At 33.9% G+C, this 16,925-nt stretch overlaps 1 protein-coding gene and 1 pseudogene across 2 annotated transcripts in view; one reads left to right on the plus strand and one right to left on the minus strand.

Moving 5' to 3' along the window:
* Positions 1-577: 577 nt before the first annotated feature.
* LOC119642121 (VPS35 endosomal protein sorting factor-like) overlaps positions 578-16,925 on the minus strand; it is a 29,632-nt gene continuing 13,284 nt past the window's right edge. For both annotated transcript variants that reach the window (XM_038041107.1, XM_038041106.1), the window contains exons 7-14: positions 4,290-4,456; positions 3,939-4,221; positions 3,740-3,883; positions 3,520-3,686; positions 3,103-3,458; positions 2,172-2,477; positions 1,847-2,115; positions 578-1,779 (exon numbers count right to left, since the gene is read on the minus strand). In XM_038041107.1, coding sequence (XP_037897035.1) covers positions 1,672-1,779; positions 1,847-2,115; positions 2,172-2,477; positions 3,103-3,458; positions 3,520-3,686; positions 3,740-3,883; positions 3,939-4,221; positions 4,290-4,456 — 1,800 coding nt within the window. In that variant the 3' untranslated portion in view covers positions 578-1,671. The remainder of the gene's footprint in view (positions 1,780-1,846; positions 2,116-2,171; positions 2,478-3,102; positions 3,459-3,519; positions 3,687-3,739; positions 3,884-3,938; positions 4,222-4,289; positions 4,457-16,925) is intronic.
* On the plus strand, positions 12,556-13,469 carry LOC119642123 (annotated as a pseudogene).

A 16,925-nucleotide genomic window follows, 5' to 3' on the forward strand; every position in this document is an offset into this window, starting at 1 on the left:
ACGCCAACAACAACAACAGCTACAACATATTACTTTCGTTAAGCGAACGTATGCTACGGCATGCTCTACAACAACCAGCACACAAAATAATTTAGAAATAAATTACACAACAAATAAAGAGTAATATTTATAATAATATTAAATAATAATAAAAATAAAAAAGATGAAGGAAAAACTTGATAATTCTCTTAATTTTAAGCAAAATATGTATGAAAAAAGAAATACAATCGGCAAACACCGATACACTTAAAAAGTTAAAACAAAGAAAAAGGGTAAAAATCAGCTAAATTAATTAATTATTAATATCAACAATAAAAAGAAGCTAAATATAAATTCAGTAGAAAATATTTCACATTTTCTACTACAGCATACATAAATATATAAAAAATATAAATATTACTTTAAAAAAAGAAACGAACCCCACAAAATGTGAATGAAAATTCGTCTGAAAAGATTTTTTCCCCTATAAAAACCAAGGCACAATTTATATGATAATCTTTCAAACGTAGAGATGATCTGATCTTCACCACAAGTTGTTTAATTAATGTAATTCTCTCGGGCTTAAGCTTCTTTGACGTTAAAACGCAGAAGTTTTCTAAAGCAGCTGTTTTTCTATAAAACTTTGCGAAATTCATTTCTTTCCTGTTTCTAGTTTTAAATAATCCTCTTAAATTCTTTCTCCGTTTCAGTAGCTTATAGTAATGAGTTAGTTTTTGTTTTGTTTACCAAAAGGAAAAAAATAAGTAAAAATGGTAGAGTGTTGTATTTAAAGAAACAAAGCTTAGAAACTACATGTTTTTTGTTTCTCAACTCTTATCCACAGGCGCACAGACACGAATATACACATCGACATATATATACACACAGGCACTTACAAACTTGTTCACCTACGACAATAGGCATTCCCATACCGAACCGATATATACAACACCCTACACGCACATGAAGTGAAATCTAGAGCAACGTATCATTTTGATCATAAGAATATATATTTAAATAAATAAAAAAATTCTTTTTCCAATAAAAAAAAAACTAAAAACACAAAAACTATACATTAGTTTTTATTAAGGCTTTGTCACATTCATTTATTGGCTAAATATTCACCAAATAACCTACTGGCGAAAAGCTTGTTAACCAAAGAGCTTTTGTAATAGAGTTCCGGCTGTGCTGCGCCGATCTTGATCTCCATCATTTTCAGCGCGTATTGTTTCTGTCCTTTATCAACATGCCTTCTGTCCTTTATTGCTGTCAACGATCAACAAAATATTTAAGAATCGTCAGTTTTTAAAGAAACAGAAGAATAAAGTGAATGTGGAATCATTATTCTTTCAAGTCGCATCGTAGAATAGCAAATGGACTCTCTATCAAATACTTTATATTTACTAGGGTCGACTACGGAAAAGCTTGTTCTCAGTACGTTGTGTTCTTTGTACAGCACGTATGACGACTAAAAAGGAGCTTCAGGTTGGCTTCACTACGCTCTCCTGATTGCCGAAACTGTCGAACTTTTTCTGGGAAAGCTTTTCTTATAAAAATGCGGTGGATGTGCTTCCCGTGTAACGGTCGTTCCCTCGTTTATTTAAAGGCCTCTTAGACATGCTTATAACAGAACGTGGGCAGATCAAAGGTTTTTTGGACCTAATAAAACAACATGTACTCTCTTACACATCTTTATTTGTGATTTATATGTTCCATAAATTGATGTAAACTTTGAGCGTGCTTCGTATTGGTATCCTTCGTTAAATTATAAATATTTTCAATTGCTTTTATAATACGAGGCTTAATATAAAAAACGAATAAAATTTAATTTATTGCGAATGCTATCTTTAAACAATACATTACTTACAAAATGTTTTACATCCAACAGGGATTCATGTTTTCTAGCCAATAACCATAAATTAAGGGCTAATTGGAAAGTCTGTTCTTTGTATAAGTTGGCATAACGTATTATACGTAACATCAATTCTAAAGATAAAATTGTTTGCATCTTATACTGTTGTTCTGCACCCAATTGTTTTAATTGCTGCAGAATTTTTTCCACTACATAAACACATAAATTATTAACTTCGTTTAGAAATTTTGGATCACGACCGTACAATTCATCATTGGATATAACTATAAATAACTAATTAGTTTAATCTTTTATTGCAACAATAAAATAAAGCGTTTACCTCCTGTTATATGATAAGGAAAGTCCTCTAAACTTTGCACATATAACATATCCAAGACGTTTAAATATACAGTAACTGGTCCGAGGGAATTTGCGGCAAAGGAAAATTTCTGTATAACATCAAGTAAAAGGCGTAATAAATATAAAACTCCTTCTTCTGGACTATCGGGTACTACAACCAGCGTAGCCAACATATTGCTTAAATATGAGACTACATAAGAATCCATGGGTTTCACTTTACCATCTATTTCTAATGCAGTGGGTAATTCAGCTATTAAATTTAAAGCAGCCTCAAAGCAAGCATCAGCTGAAATTGTGCAAAGATAACATTCATGAGAGGACTTATGGCGATCACCTTCATATCAAGCTTTTTCATTAATGTGTTCGCCAAACTTTGTTTTAACCGTAGTAGGTCAGCCGACACAAAGTTTAAATTGCAAAAATTTCGAAAATATGAATCGGGCATAGCTGATGCACTGATCAATAATGAACGTCCTTCATCTGATTCTCAATATTTTGACTGACAAAATTGATATATTTCATATTTCAATGGCAAGTGTGATATCGAACAAATAAGCAACATATATTCACGGGTGTCCCATTCTCGCTATATAGATAATAGCAAGCATTTTTGCCGATTATAAACGCGAGGATTGACGGAATAAATTCACTTTTGCAAGTGATGATTTGAATATTATGCATAAACTTGTTTACATACGTCAATTCTTAGTGCTGGTTCAAAGAACAAGCGGAGGTAGTATAGGTAGATAAGTACATCGATTTGCAAATCTTAGGACACTACGCAGTTTCGCATGTCCGAAAAACGCATTAAAAGTATTTTTTGATAATGGAATACAGAATGTGGTGTCTATAAAATATTTGACTTAAACTAAATTATATACACTGAAGCAAAAGGAAAAGAATTAGTTTACCTTGGCCCATACATTGATTAACCAAAGCTACTTGACCGCTTAGCATATATAAGTCCATTTGCTGGCATATGCAAGATATGCTTGGGATAGTAATAAATGAAAAGGCTATGCAGGCTTTAGCAAAAGCCTGAGTTTTACGTGTTCGTTGACTGTGTACAATACTGTAGGCTTCCATAGCTAATTTATTAACATTCTGTACCAAGGTGCCATAAACAGTATCCAAGTTAGAGAACGTGCCACGAGCTTCAACATAGAAGCTTAGCTGACACTCGAGATCACGACCAAAGTAAACTTTGCGTATGAAATTGCTTATCAACTGAGAGATTTGACGTTTCTCGTCCGCCACAGTAAGAGCGCTAAAAATGGAAAGAAGTGGTAAAGAAATGCTTTCCTCCCTTGTTTTACCACTCAACTAACGTTAAAGAATCGTTTAAGATTTTTCCAATGTACATTAAAGCACTAATGACCACGGGATCCGTAGTATATTCATGACTATTGCGTTTATATACTATCAAAATGCGTTTACAGGCTTCCGATTTCACCGCGTCTTTATGAAATAAATCTAAAAACGGCAAAAAGTTTTCCTGCAATGAAAATTTTTTAAAAGAAAAATTTTTACATTTGATACAATGTTTACCTGTATTAGCAGCAATTCTATATTCTTTTGATTTTCTAAAATTTTATCTAAAATGTTATGCAATTGTTGAAAATGTTTCTCACAAATCTTTGTTGAAGACAGACGTGTAATAATTTCATGTAGGAGACGATTAGTTTCACTTATCTGAAATCCGAAACTTATAGTTCATCATTGCTATAACTTTTGTTTGTGAAAATACCGGAAAATTACTGGCTATAAATTGTGACCAAGTCTCCACACAAGTTATGTATTCACTGGGATCGGTAAATGTGTTTATGGTAAGGAAAGCTTCCTTGAGGAATCCTGAACGTTCTTCGCACAAAGGGACACATACTGACATGCTAAGACCCAATGCGCGAAACAATTGCGATTTTGAAATACCTTCCGTATGAGACTGAGATAAAAGATGAACAATTTCCGAAGCACGAGCGGCTATAAATTCTGACGTAAGCGCTTGTAGGATGGCCATTAATATAGGACCACTAAAACACATTTCATAATATATTAATAACAAATAATTGCATTTTCAAAAATATTATTCGTTACGTACTTGTTTTTAATAGTTTTTACTTGCTTCACGATTTCTTCCGTATAGAAGTTATTTTTATAAGCTACGGCTTGTAAAATGAAATTAACAGCAGGACCATAGAGAGATAAATATTTGGTCATATCTACACGCTGACGGTTTAATTCGGACCGTATAGAACCAGCAAATATCTGAAATAAGTAAACAATTGTATTAAGTTTAATTTCAATCGAAAATTTTTTGAAAATTTTGATTTGAGTTCGTGCCTATAGCGGTGATGAGATGAGAGCGGAGTAAATATATCTCTGATCAAATAGCAAATTGAGTAGAAAATCAACCGTTAATTTTCTCTCCTTTCCTGACTACAAAAAGGAAAATTTTCTTCTTACAGTTTTTTCTACGATCAAAATTACAGACCTAGTATGGTCTCTACCATTTATATTTTTGGCAACAAAATTCTTTATAACAAAACTGACGTTTATTTAAACTTGCATGGTAAGTATAAAAAGGTGATACTTCCTCCGCCTTGATCAAACAATTGTAACACACCCATGGACTCTTCTATTAGTCCAGTTGCAATAGTTAAGAGTTGCGGGCAGAATCTCAAAATTAAACACTTTGCGACTACCAAATTCTTCCCTCAATTCGGAGGTTAAGAATGACTAATACTATGGAAATCTTAAAATTATTATTATTATTATTATTATTTTTAATTTTAGACTAATGAAATGAATTCTTAGACTAAAAAAAGGACATTGAGCACTAGCAACACAGGCTATCGGCTCTAATTAAAAAAAAATAAAAAAAATGAAATAATAAAATGTACATTAGATAGTGAGCTTAGTAGTATTAATAAAGTAATGTATAGAATTGATATTCTGTTCTGAAGCTGATTGTAGAATGTTCAAAAGGTTAATCGTTCCAAACGCAATACTTCTAGCCAAGGAAAAGTTGAGGCAGTCGCAGAGAATGTGCTTTATAGTAAGAGTTTTTCCACAACAGCAGATTGGGGAAGAAGACTTCTTCAGGATCCATTGGTGAGTTGCATTTGTATGACTAAGGCGAATTCTCGAGAATGTTTGGATCTTGGTTTTCTCAACATTTGTTGGATATAGAGGTGGAGTTAATTGAGGGTTAATGCAAGAGTAGTGTTGATGATGCTATTGTAACTTTCCGTCTGCAATTTTCTCTTTAACTTTTCTTCCAATGTATTTTTGAAGATCCAACTTTTCCATAATATCATCCATAATTAGAGGAGCTTCTGCTCCTCTTCTGCTGACAAGGTTGGCAGTTTTTATGGGCAAGGTTGGCAGCGTGAAAGATAGCTCTGGCTTCGGTTATGAAAGTTGAAGTACTTTCGTAAAATATGTGTTTGAAAAGAACCCGGCCGATTTTGAGCCGTCTGTGTACAAAAGATTCCAACCAGTACTGTCCAATACTTGGGTTTTTTCAGCTATTAGATTCCTGAAGACATAATTTGGGGTATCTTCTTTCTTGTGCATAGACAGTGAGATGTCAAAAGAGCAGTGTTTCAAAATCCAGGGAGGTTTAACACCAAAAGAGCGGGAAATTTTTAAGGGAATGTTCAATTCCTTTGCGATGCACAAACAATGGTCAATTGCAGATGGTGACTTTGGAATTTTCTTCGCAATAATAATCTTTCTTACGTCATCACCGAGAATGGATTTGTTTGAATTAAGAAGCTTGGGGACTATTTTAGCTTTTAACTCATACACTCTATTTTCTAAAGTTGGCAGACCAGTTTCAATTATAATATTATTTATGGGCGTCGTCCGAAAAGCATAACAACTTGCTCTGACTGCTTGGCGGTAGACCGGTTTAAGGATGTTGATATTAGATTTGCAGCTATTGCCATAATTTATCAAAGCATAGTCAATCTTGCTTAACACAAGCATTTTGGTAAGATAAGCAATAGTGTTAATATGCGCATGGCTTCTCCAAGCAACGTACTGTATGAAATTTACCCTTGTTAAAAGGGACTTTTTTAACCGAAGACAGTGTGCTTTCCAACGATAATTGTTGGAAAACGTGAGCCCGAGAACATGGAGCGTCTGCATATTTAGTACTGGTAAGTCGTTAATATGCATCAGTAGGTTTCCTGCATCGCACATTTGTTTTCGACAAATGTGCATTTTTTTGATTTTTGTATAGAAATTTTAGTTCCTGACGAGTTTGCCCATGTGGAGATCTCACATGGAGTAGATTCGAGGATGTTGATTGCTTTCGTGTTGTCTTTTTTTTTTGTAAAAATGTATACATCGTCAACGTAGAGACAATGTTCCACTCTTGGTACACGGCAAAGAATTTTGCTAATTTCGTTGAAATCGATCTGGAAAAGCGTGACAGAGAGAGGAGATCCTTGCGGAATGCCATTCTTTAGCGGAAAGGAATCAGAAAGATGATTGTTGATTCTCACTTTGAACCGCCGATGCGACATGAATCATTTGATGTAGTTGAAGAATTTGGATCCAACATTCCATGATTTCAAGAGTCTTAAGATAACATGAAAACCAACTCTGTCAAAAGCTTTTTCGAAATCAATTGAGAGAATTGTTACGTGATTTCGTTCGGAAATTGCTTTGCTTGTGAAATAATCAATATGTAACAGAGCGTCGATGCACCCTCTACCCCTCTTGAAACCAACTTGTTGCTTTGTTATCAGGGTCTTGGACTCAAGAAACCAAGATAATCTAGATACCATAATCTTCTCTAATACCTTAGAGAGGCAAGATAAAAGAGAAATTGGGCGATAATCTGATGCGATGGAGACATTTTTTTGACTTTGGAATTGGAACAACTGTTGCCAGTTTCCACATGTAGGGATATACGCCAGTCATAAATACCGTATTATATAGGTCCAGTAATATCTTTTTACTAGACTTAGACATAGCAATGATCATTTGGTATGAGATGCGGTCTAGACCAGGTGTCTTCCCCTTCAAATTGGAGAGACAACTTCAAAGTTCTGAGGTAGATACGCAATTTTCCAGGAACATGGCACATCTATCAATATTATTTGAAAGAGATATTGGAGTCCTTTTATTTTCGATGAAAGCGCTGGAGAAGTTGCTGCCATAGGAGTATTCTCACCACACTTTTCCAAAGTAATTAGAAATCTCATCTTCATCAGTTAAAGTTCCATTGGGAGTGCATTTGGCAGAGATTTCGTTCAGATTTGAAGTTCCATTGAGTCTGTTGGTTTTGCTCCAGTCAACTTTCATTGATATATGCTTTTCGAAAAAAATTGGAAACTAAGTGCCTTTGATTTTCGTAATTCTTTCCTGAATAGAGCATTGGTCTTTTTGTATAGTAACAAATGATCATGATCAGGACATCTCTTAAAGCGGTGCCATAGATCCATTTTATTTTTCCTCAAAAACGAAAGCGTGTTGTTCCACCAAGGAACCCTAGCTCGTTTAAAAGAGGTGTTGGATTGAGGAATAGAAAGATGAGCAGCTGTGCGAATCGCTTTAGACATAATACCAATCATAATCTTAAAATTAATTTTAAGAAAATATTTAACTTTATTGAAATGATTAGTGTGATTAGTGACTAGTGTTTTATTTTTCAATAAGATCGATAGTCTTCGCAATGATGGTGAATGATGGCGGTCTTAAATATTCAACGAACAAAGTAAATTTTTTTAGTGTATTGATAATCTGTTTAAAAATAAATTAAAAATGCATCCGAATAAGTGATTTATTCGTAAATCATACGGGCAGATTTTCCTTAACGTTCTTTGTATTCGATTCAGTGAATAAGGCGCGATTTTTTATCTGCTCTTTAATAAGGATGAGTTGCCATAAAGTTCATAGCCTTCAAATGTTTTTGATAAGAGAGAAGATGACAAAGAGCCTGTCTTTGCTCATTCGCTTGCCTGCCCTTTCGTCTTTTAGTTATTGTAATATTTAAAATCGCAAAAATTGAATTGAAAACGAAAAATGGGGACTCCACAGTGGAAATGTGAAATAAATATTTCAAATTTTGCACCGTTTTTTTCGCACAAATCCGTCGTTTGAATTTTCCCCAGTGGACAAAAATAAACAAAATAAAGTAAAAAAAAATCTTTCAACTTGAAATTTATTTTTTCTGAAGATTAATAACGTTGTTAATAAATGCCAGAGCACTAATGGATATAAATCGTGTAATTAATGAACATGAAGCGATGTAGTTTAAATATAAGAACGGGTGCAAGATTAGAAGTTAGCAGTATTCGTGGAAAGTATATTGAGCACTGGTTAAACAAGTGCAGTTCGTCCACGACGAAGCCGACTTGTTGCACGGGCCGTTCAATTACTACGCTAAACAGTAAGAATGAAAATGTCCGGTTTAAGTGCCATAATAATTGAGAGAATGTTATAAATCTATCGCTATATGTAAGGTATTCCATTAGGTCTTGACGTACATCATTCGATACTGACTACATTTTTATCTCCAAATCCACATTAACAGTACCACATGACAATACGCTTTGTAGAAAATATAGAACTCATAATTTCTATTGTACTTATTCCAATTTGGATTCCACAAAAAACATTGCCAAGCAGTTCTATGGTTTAAATAATCTCTTTAATATCGAAAGCGATACCACCGTCTCTCACGTTATATCATTTCATTTCACGATTTAAACCCCATGTCGATTAGGCAAGCAACATCTGCTGATTCGGACAACAAATGAAATCTGAAAAAATGTAAGAAGCTTTCATTCTTAAGAAGGAAGTTATTGAACACTGAGTATTTCGTTGACTCATACAAGTTGGAAAACGTTGATTCGCTTATCAATTTAGGGGTTCTATTGGACCAAAGGTTACGTTTTAATTTGGACAATGCGCTCTATTTAAGTAAAGTTAGGTCCGCATTTGGTTTCAGTAAGATTTGGTCCAAAGAGCTTATCCTTATATTACAAAAAGGCCGTACATGGTCAGTTATGGCAATAATTGAGTATGCTTCTGGTGTGTGGACTCCTTTCTACTGGTGTTATGTAGATTTAATTGAATCCGTTCAATTAACGCACTTCTTGCTGTTTGCTCTTAAGAATTACGGTTGGGACCAGTTTGTCTCTTTTTCTCCTTACCAAAATAGGTTGCTTTTGTTATCTTTACCGTCACTTGAGAAACGTAGATTTATTCTTGGTGTTTCCTTCTTCATTAAGATAATTAACTATCGATTCGTCCGCATTAGTTGGTGAGATAAGCTTTAAAGCCCGCAGCTGCTTTTCTAGGTACTTTGTTATCATTAAGTTAAGTCAATCTAAATATAATTATGCGCAGCTTAACCTGTGCAGAGTTTTTTGTAGAAACGTAAACGATGTTTATCACCTAATCTCTATATTGGATTCTTTCAAATCTATCAAAGCAACTTTGCTTAATACACGCGATTTACTTACGTCATGTTTACATTAACTTGCAATCGCAACTCACTATGATACGAAAATTAACTTGTATTGTTCACTATACCGGTTGCCAAGCTTTTGCATGTTTGCAACGGTATAGGGGTTCACTTGCAAATTGGTTCTTTACTGTTTGTGGGTTTGCCTCTGTGCTGTACATGCTGTTTTATACCCATCACTGGAGAATGACGGGAATTTGCAGCGTCCAAAAGAAAGCATCACATTGTAAATCGAGTTAAGCAGGTCCATCTGCCCGTCTGTGTAATATCTGTTGTAAACATTCTCCTGGGTTCAAAAATGAAGTTATCGACTTCAAATTTGACAAGAACATTGGAAGGTCTTGCACGCAGGTTGGTATTGAAAATGGGGCCGATCGGAGGATACTCCCACAACTCCACGTAAACTAAGAACATCTCTGTTTTTCGAAGGGAATGAAAAAAGGGGTTTTTGCTCATTACTCATAAACTATAGCAAATAAATATAAACAATTTTGAGCGCTTGTTTTATGGGCGACCGTGTAGCATCTGTGTACAAAAGTGGAAAAAATTGACCACGTCTACCCAATTAATGTATCAAAACTTAATTATTTTTGCAATACATTTATAATACGGAGAAACAAACTTCAAAATCCCCGTAAAGCATAAAAACTCTTGGCCGATTATAACCCTTGCAGGCATCTAAACTTGTCCGCCTGTTCGTCTGTCCATTTGTCTGTTTGCACAACTTTGTAGTATTTGTGGTAAACGTTCTCCCGTTAGCGAAAATGAAGGTATAGCCTAAAAATTTGCAAAAGATTTTGGAATTGAAGAAAACTTTTCAAAAGGCACGCTTACAACGCCCATATGTCTCTATGGCAAAAAGTTTTATTTTGAAAATAGACGAAATCAACTGCGCCCGCTCCATATTATAGAGCATGAGAATTTTGTTATTTTACTTGTTTTGTCTTTTTTTGGCGTAAAGGGTAATGGGTATAAAAGATTTGGTCCCGACCGAATCTAATTTTCTTACTTGCTTCTTTGTTTTCTTATTTATTTATACATGAATAATTTTGTTTTCTTTACTTCACCTTGAATACCTTAAAATGGTTTTTAATATTAAGTAGTATAAGATTTACTTCTAAGAGCTAATTGAATTCGTCTGTCAATTTATGGGTCGAGCATCATGTGTAAGTAAATCAACAAATCAAACCAATGAAAGATTCGTTGTAAACGCAATTGCTCAAAGTAATAATTTTACTTGAAGAATTTAAATTTTTGCTTTCGCACTGAAGCACCTTAATTTTGTGAGATGAACATCATTTTAAGGGTTGAAAAGATGCTTTAAGTTATTATTTATTTTAAAATTGTTGAATGATCTTCCGATATTTTCAATATATCGACAGTTAAACATTAGGTGTTTTGTGTTGCACATTTCACAGGTAACGTTCGGTGTAGTTCCCATCATTTTTGGGTAGAATTTTGCATAAGAGGGTCCGCTCATAAAACTGTAATCCATTTTCATCTTAAAGAATCGCAAGACTGAATTTGGCAGTGGTTTAAAGAAAAGATTTGGATAACCTTTATAAAAGAGATAATTGTTCTTAACATTTCTTTTTATTCATTGTATTATTCACCGGTTGGAGGAGACATTTTTAATAACACACATTTTTTGGAAACATGTTTAGTGGACATAATCACTCCATTAATTTGTGCTTCACGCGCGTCGAGGCCTGTGTCCCCTTACAATGCAATTGTAGTGATCTGGCACCTGGACCAGGCGACAATTTCGATTAGAGATATATTTTTTATTTTTTTATAAATCTAGAACACATATTGATTATAAGGATCTTCTTTGCCTATTAAAAGCAGCAAGTTATGTTATAAGTGAATGTAAAAAAACTTTTCTGGCCGTTTGTAGTGGGTGTTTTCACGGAAGGCTAAATGACAGGTAGCTCAACAAAGGTTAAAGGTAATTCTACAATGATTTGGAATTTGTACGTTATATTAGACAGATGTTCATCTATCGAGAAATTGGAAGCGTTATGGCTAACGGATTTTCAGTGTCATTTATTCCATAGTAGTTTTTATAAGCGAAATAAAACTTTTTTTTAGCGTAGTGACTTTACACAGTATTTGCCATATTTCTATATGGACGACAGGATGTTTACTAACTTTGCGTTTGTTATGATTGAAATTCCCTATTGGAATGTTAATTTTGTTCAAAAACGTAATGACATTTTTGATGATTGCAAAAAATATAGCTGCGCGATATTTCATCATTGAAAGAAGCAGCTCTTCCGTTATGGCTCGTTCAGGGGCCTACGTTTTATCTAAAATATCTTTACGCAAAAATGCATTGTTCTAATTGTACAACGTCTCTCTTGGATTTCGTTAGGGTTTGTTTTAGCTTTGTAAAATATTGCTATAGTTTACTCTTTTTCTCATATATTTTCCTATATGGAACTCTACATTTTAACTTAAGTGGCTTACATAGATATGCGTATGTTAGTACATTCTGAGCTTTCTTCTAATTGTGAAATTGATTTTTTATGCGCATAATTACTAATCAAATTTTGATAATTTATTTAAAAAAAAGGGGAAAAAAAACTGTAGAACATATCTTTTAGAAAAATCTACTTATCAATTGCAGAAAAATATTTTGTCATCGTCGTAACATTTTAATTTTAATCAAAATTTTATAGGAACATAGCGTTGAAAATAATTGCAGATCTAAGGAAATAAAAAGCTGAACGGCAAACAGGCCGCAACAAAAATTGAAAGCTAAACTTGCTAAAGAAATTCAATATATATATATGTCTATATATCTATATATATTTAGAAAAAAAAAGTAAGAAAAGGATTTGAAGAATTTTTGACGTGCAAAAAATTTATTCTTCTAATATCTGGCTCTCTTTGCTTCCGTTCCCGATTTTGATTTCAATTTTGCTGTTTGACCAGTGCCAATTAGTTATATATATATATATACCCATCTCATCATCATCATCAAGAATGGCTACGAATGTGTATTCGACGAATGCAACAACTGAACATTTATCCGTACACGATATGTTGGCTTGGGTTAATGAACGTTTGCAGGCGCAATTCGGCAAAATCGAAGAGCTTCGCACAGGAGCTGCTTATTGTCAATTTCTTCGGTGCCCATGACACACGTCAAGTTTTGTACGAATTCGGAGCATGAATATATTCAGAATTTTAAAATTTTACAAGCTTCATTTGAAAAAGTGAAGGCTGACAAGATAATACTAATTGACAAATTAGTCAAGGGCGATTTTCAAGATAACTTCGAATTTCTGCAGTGGTTTAAGAAGTTCTTTGATGCCAATTACGATGGAAAGGATTATGACGCGAGTGCAGCTCGGGACGTTGCGCAGATGGGTTACGGAAAGACAAATGTAAACAAAATACTCTCTGCAGCTGCAGCCATTCAACAAAAATTCGAATCATTGACGACAGCGGTCAACGGTATCATCATCAATGGCATTAGAGTCGATCACGAAAGCACAGAGAGCAATTAGCATCATTAAGAAATCCAACGAGAACGCGTTTGCTGCAAAGAATCAATGGATCGACGAATTATCGATTCAGGTTATGTGTATGCGTCTGAATTTGCAAGGCCTACAAAAAGAACGAGACCTTTATTTCTCCCGATTGCTTGACATTGAAATTTTCTGCAAAGAAGTCGACAAAGGGGAATCCCATCCGTTGGTTCAAAAGGTTTTTGAAATCCTCTATGCACCACTCGATGAAATTTCGCCGGAAGATGGGGAATACTAAATTGGTGACGTATGCGTGCGTCTAAGTGTGTATAAGTCTTTTCATCATATTTTTTTCCCCATTTTTATTATATACTTATGTTCTAGAAAGAAAAATCATTTTCAGTACTTTTCAGCTCTCCATAAGAAAAAATCACTGTAAAGAAATTTTCTTGTCTTAGCAGAGCCTATTGTTGCTATTCCGTCTATCTTCCTCTAACAAGCATTTACATGAATACAGAGTTGCATGATTAATATGAGCAAGCAAATTATTTTTCACACTACTGTATATACTGTAATATTGAGACTTTTAAGTACATATATAGACTCATTCACGCAATTTATTTACGAATATGTTATACAACTTATACATTTAAATGATAAACTATTTATAGTGAAATGAAAAAAGTAAGCGAAGACGTAGTGGGAAAACTGGGACCGAAAGAATATTCAATGTAAAATTAATTTCTGTAATTTATATAAAAGCTTGATTTTAACAAAATTTTGAATTTTAACATCTTAACGCAAAATACCGAACAATGAATTATGTATATGCAGAGAAAGCATTTAAAGCAGTTGAGATTAGATTTCCATTTTCATACTTTATGCTGACGTATTCGTTTTCATTATTTCATTTGTAATAGTCAAAAATACACATTAGGGACACCCGTGACGTATACATAAATTCTTCGTTTTGCTCCTCTCAATATCGCTTCTCTTTAAACCATCATCGACAGTTGATTGAGATAACTAACTTTGGGCAGACTTACTACTTACTATTTACTGTAATTAAAACGTCTAAGCGGAAGAAACGAATGCTTTCATCAGCAAGCCACGGCTAATATCGAAAATATTAGGCTCGACTAAATCATTTTTGTTTTTTTTTTTTTGAATTCTTATGGAATTACTGTCATGTTAGTACAGCTGTTATTATCATATTATTATCAAGTCATCAATAAATGAGTGCACGAACTGAATGCGGGTAATGTTTTCATTTTTAGATCTTATGCTTAATACGTTTGTAACATGGCCGATAAGCGTTCCATATGCGGCGCTTTTATCGTTTGTGTTCAGATTGAATTTTTCAAAAGGAGTCAGTTGTAAGCTTTCTTACCTTTCTATAGATGCGATCGTGTAGAACGTTCTCCTTTTATATGATTTTCTTTTCCAATTTGCTTTTTGTCTATAATTTCCTTTTAGGTAAATGCTTATCTGATCTTATGTGTGCTATCTGTCTAATCCTGTTTACAGAATGAACTAAAAAATAACGATCGCTTTTTCTCCTCTTTCACTGGCCTAGTCATAGCATGAAAAACATATCATTAATGCCGTTGAATTACAAGCAGTACCTGTCAGCTTGCTTCAGCGGGAAAGTGTTCATTTTGCTCAGTTCATTCGCGAAGTGTATTTTGCTCTTTCCTCTCAGAGGTTTTAATTTAATACGAGAGGAGTCATTTTCGCGTTCTTCTATCTCGACGAACTAGTCAATCTGAGAAGATTTATTATTCTGATAAATTCCTTGTTTCCTTCTTTTGCGTTTACTCTTAGTCACGCTAAGAAATCAAATTGCTCGCAACATTGGAGCAAAAACGACATTCCACTCATTCAATTCCTGAACTAAATTCCTAAAAATGCCGCTTGGGAACTTTTAGTCTTCTCTCTTCATGTCTAGAGCATTTTCCTTATTCCCAAAGTGGCAAAGTTAACTCGCAAAGTAGCATTAGTGTACCGCATCGTTTTTTGATATGTTTCTTTGTGGTGCAAATCGGTTTATGAAGTCTGAAATGCTAAGGGATAGTGCAGCCCTTAAGAAAAACGGATCGAAATATTCATATAAACGCCAACAGACAAAGTCATACAAGTGCAATGTAATATAGTCTCACTGAAAATGAGGCTGGATATAAAAGTGCAATGGATGCACAGTCACGATATGTGTTTGCGTTCAGCGTTTAAAAGATCAATTTCTTCCAATGAATTTTAAGGTTAAAAAACTTTGAATTGTCACCAGTAATAAGCTACGTCCAGGCTTAGAGCTCCTCACTAAATGCTTAACATTGCATTTAACTGGTTGAGCTACGAGTACTGACTTTCCACCTAAAAAACAATACCCATTGAATATCCTGCTACTTGTTTACTATCTACCTTACATATGTTTTTTTGACGCGGTCATTTGACCGCTCATGGTATACATGAAATGTCGGTAGGTTTAGTGTTAATGTTACGAATTTTTAGCATTGAATAAATAATAAATCATTATATATATATGTAGGTATTTGTATATAGCACTGTACTCTGAGTTATGTATTTATAATTAGTTATAATGTTAGTTAATATAACTAATCTACTTTGCACATAAATAATAATAATAATAAAATTCCATTGGACTTTCTGATCATGAAGTGTAGTTTAATGTCTTTAGTCTACAATATAATCACAAACGGCTATCTGCTAGTTGCAATGTTTATATCTTTTCGACATTGTTTTTCACAATAAGTTGTGAGAACTCATATACGTTTCAGCAGGAGTTTGTATCAGCGTTGCTACGTAAATTAGTCAAAAACTTTTCTTCATATTGTAAACTTTCGGAACGCTAGCGCTCCACGATGTTTACATTTAAAGCAATCATAGCAACCAGATCGTAGTAGGTGCACAAAATTTTCTTAAATGTTATATATAACACAGCCGATAGCCTGTGTTGCTAGTGCTCAATGTCTCTTTTTTTAGTCTAAGAATTCAATTCATTAGTCTAAAATTAAAATAATAATAATAAATTAATACAACAAATGTAACATCAATAAATATATAATATAAAAAAAAATAATTCAAAAATAAAGAAAAACTAATTTTATTTATTTATTTTTTTTTTTTTTGTTTGTTTAGAGATGGATTGGACCAGTTAAGTTAATGTTAGATCCATAATCCAGAAACGAAGTTGAGAGCGATTGATGAAAAAATTTAAGCATAGGTAGACTGATGTGACAGAGTGTTCGCAATGAGAGGCTCTGTTCCGCTGTCAATCCATAAATCACCGTCCTTGTTACTGTACTGTCAAGATCCGGCTAATAATGCCGATAAAAGAAAAAGTGTAGGCGATTCGTGATTGTAATAGAAATACTAAATGTAAAATTAGAATGAAAACTCAGCTGATTTGATAAAGGCAGTCAGTTGCTTCAAATGCCTAAAGTTACCAGCACGAAAAATTTCATATAGATTGTTATACAGGTTAAATATACTGAAAGATTGTCTAAGGATGTCAAACCTCCTGCACTCAAAAATAAGGTGCTCGGCAGACTCAGTAATATTGCAATCCTCACAGATGTCAGAGGAGGAGACTTTGATCATTTTAAAATAGACCTTGTCGTAGGTGTGATTACTCATGAGACGGTGAAGAACTTTAAATTCCCATATTGTGAATTTTCCTTTAGGTAGAAGCGTGGGTGTCAAAAAAGGGTAAATTTTGTAGAACAGCCGGTCACTTTTTTCTCTAGCTAAAACATGA

This window comes from Glossina fuscipes, unplaced genomic scaffold (assembly GCF_014805625.2).
Source record: "Glossina fuscipes isolate IAEA_lab_2018 unplaced genomic scaffold, Yale_Gfus_2 219, whole genome shotgun sequence".
In the NCBI taxonomy this organism is placed as follows: Eukaryota; Metazoa; Arthropoda; class Insecta; order Diptera; family Glossinidae; genus Glossina; species Glossina fuscipes.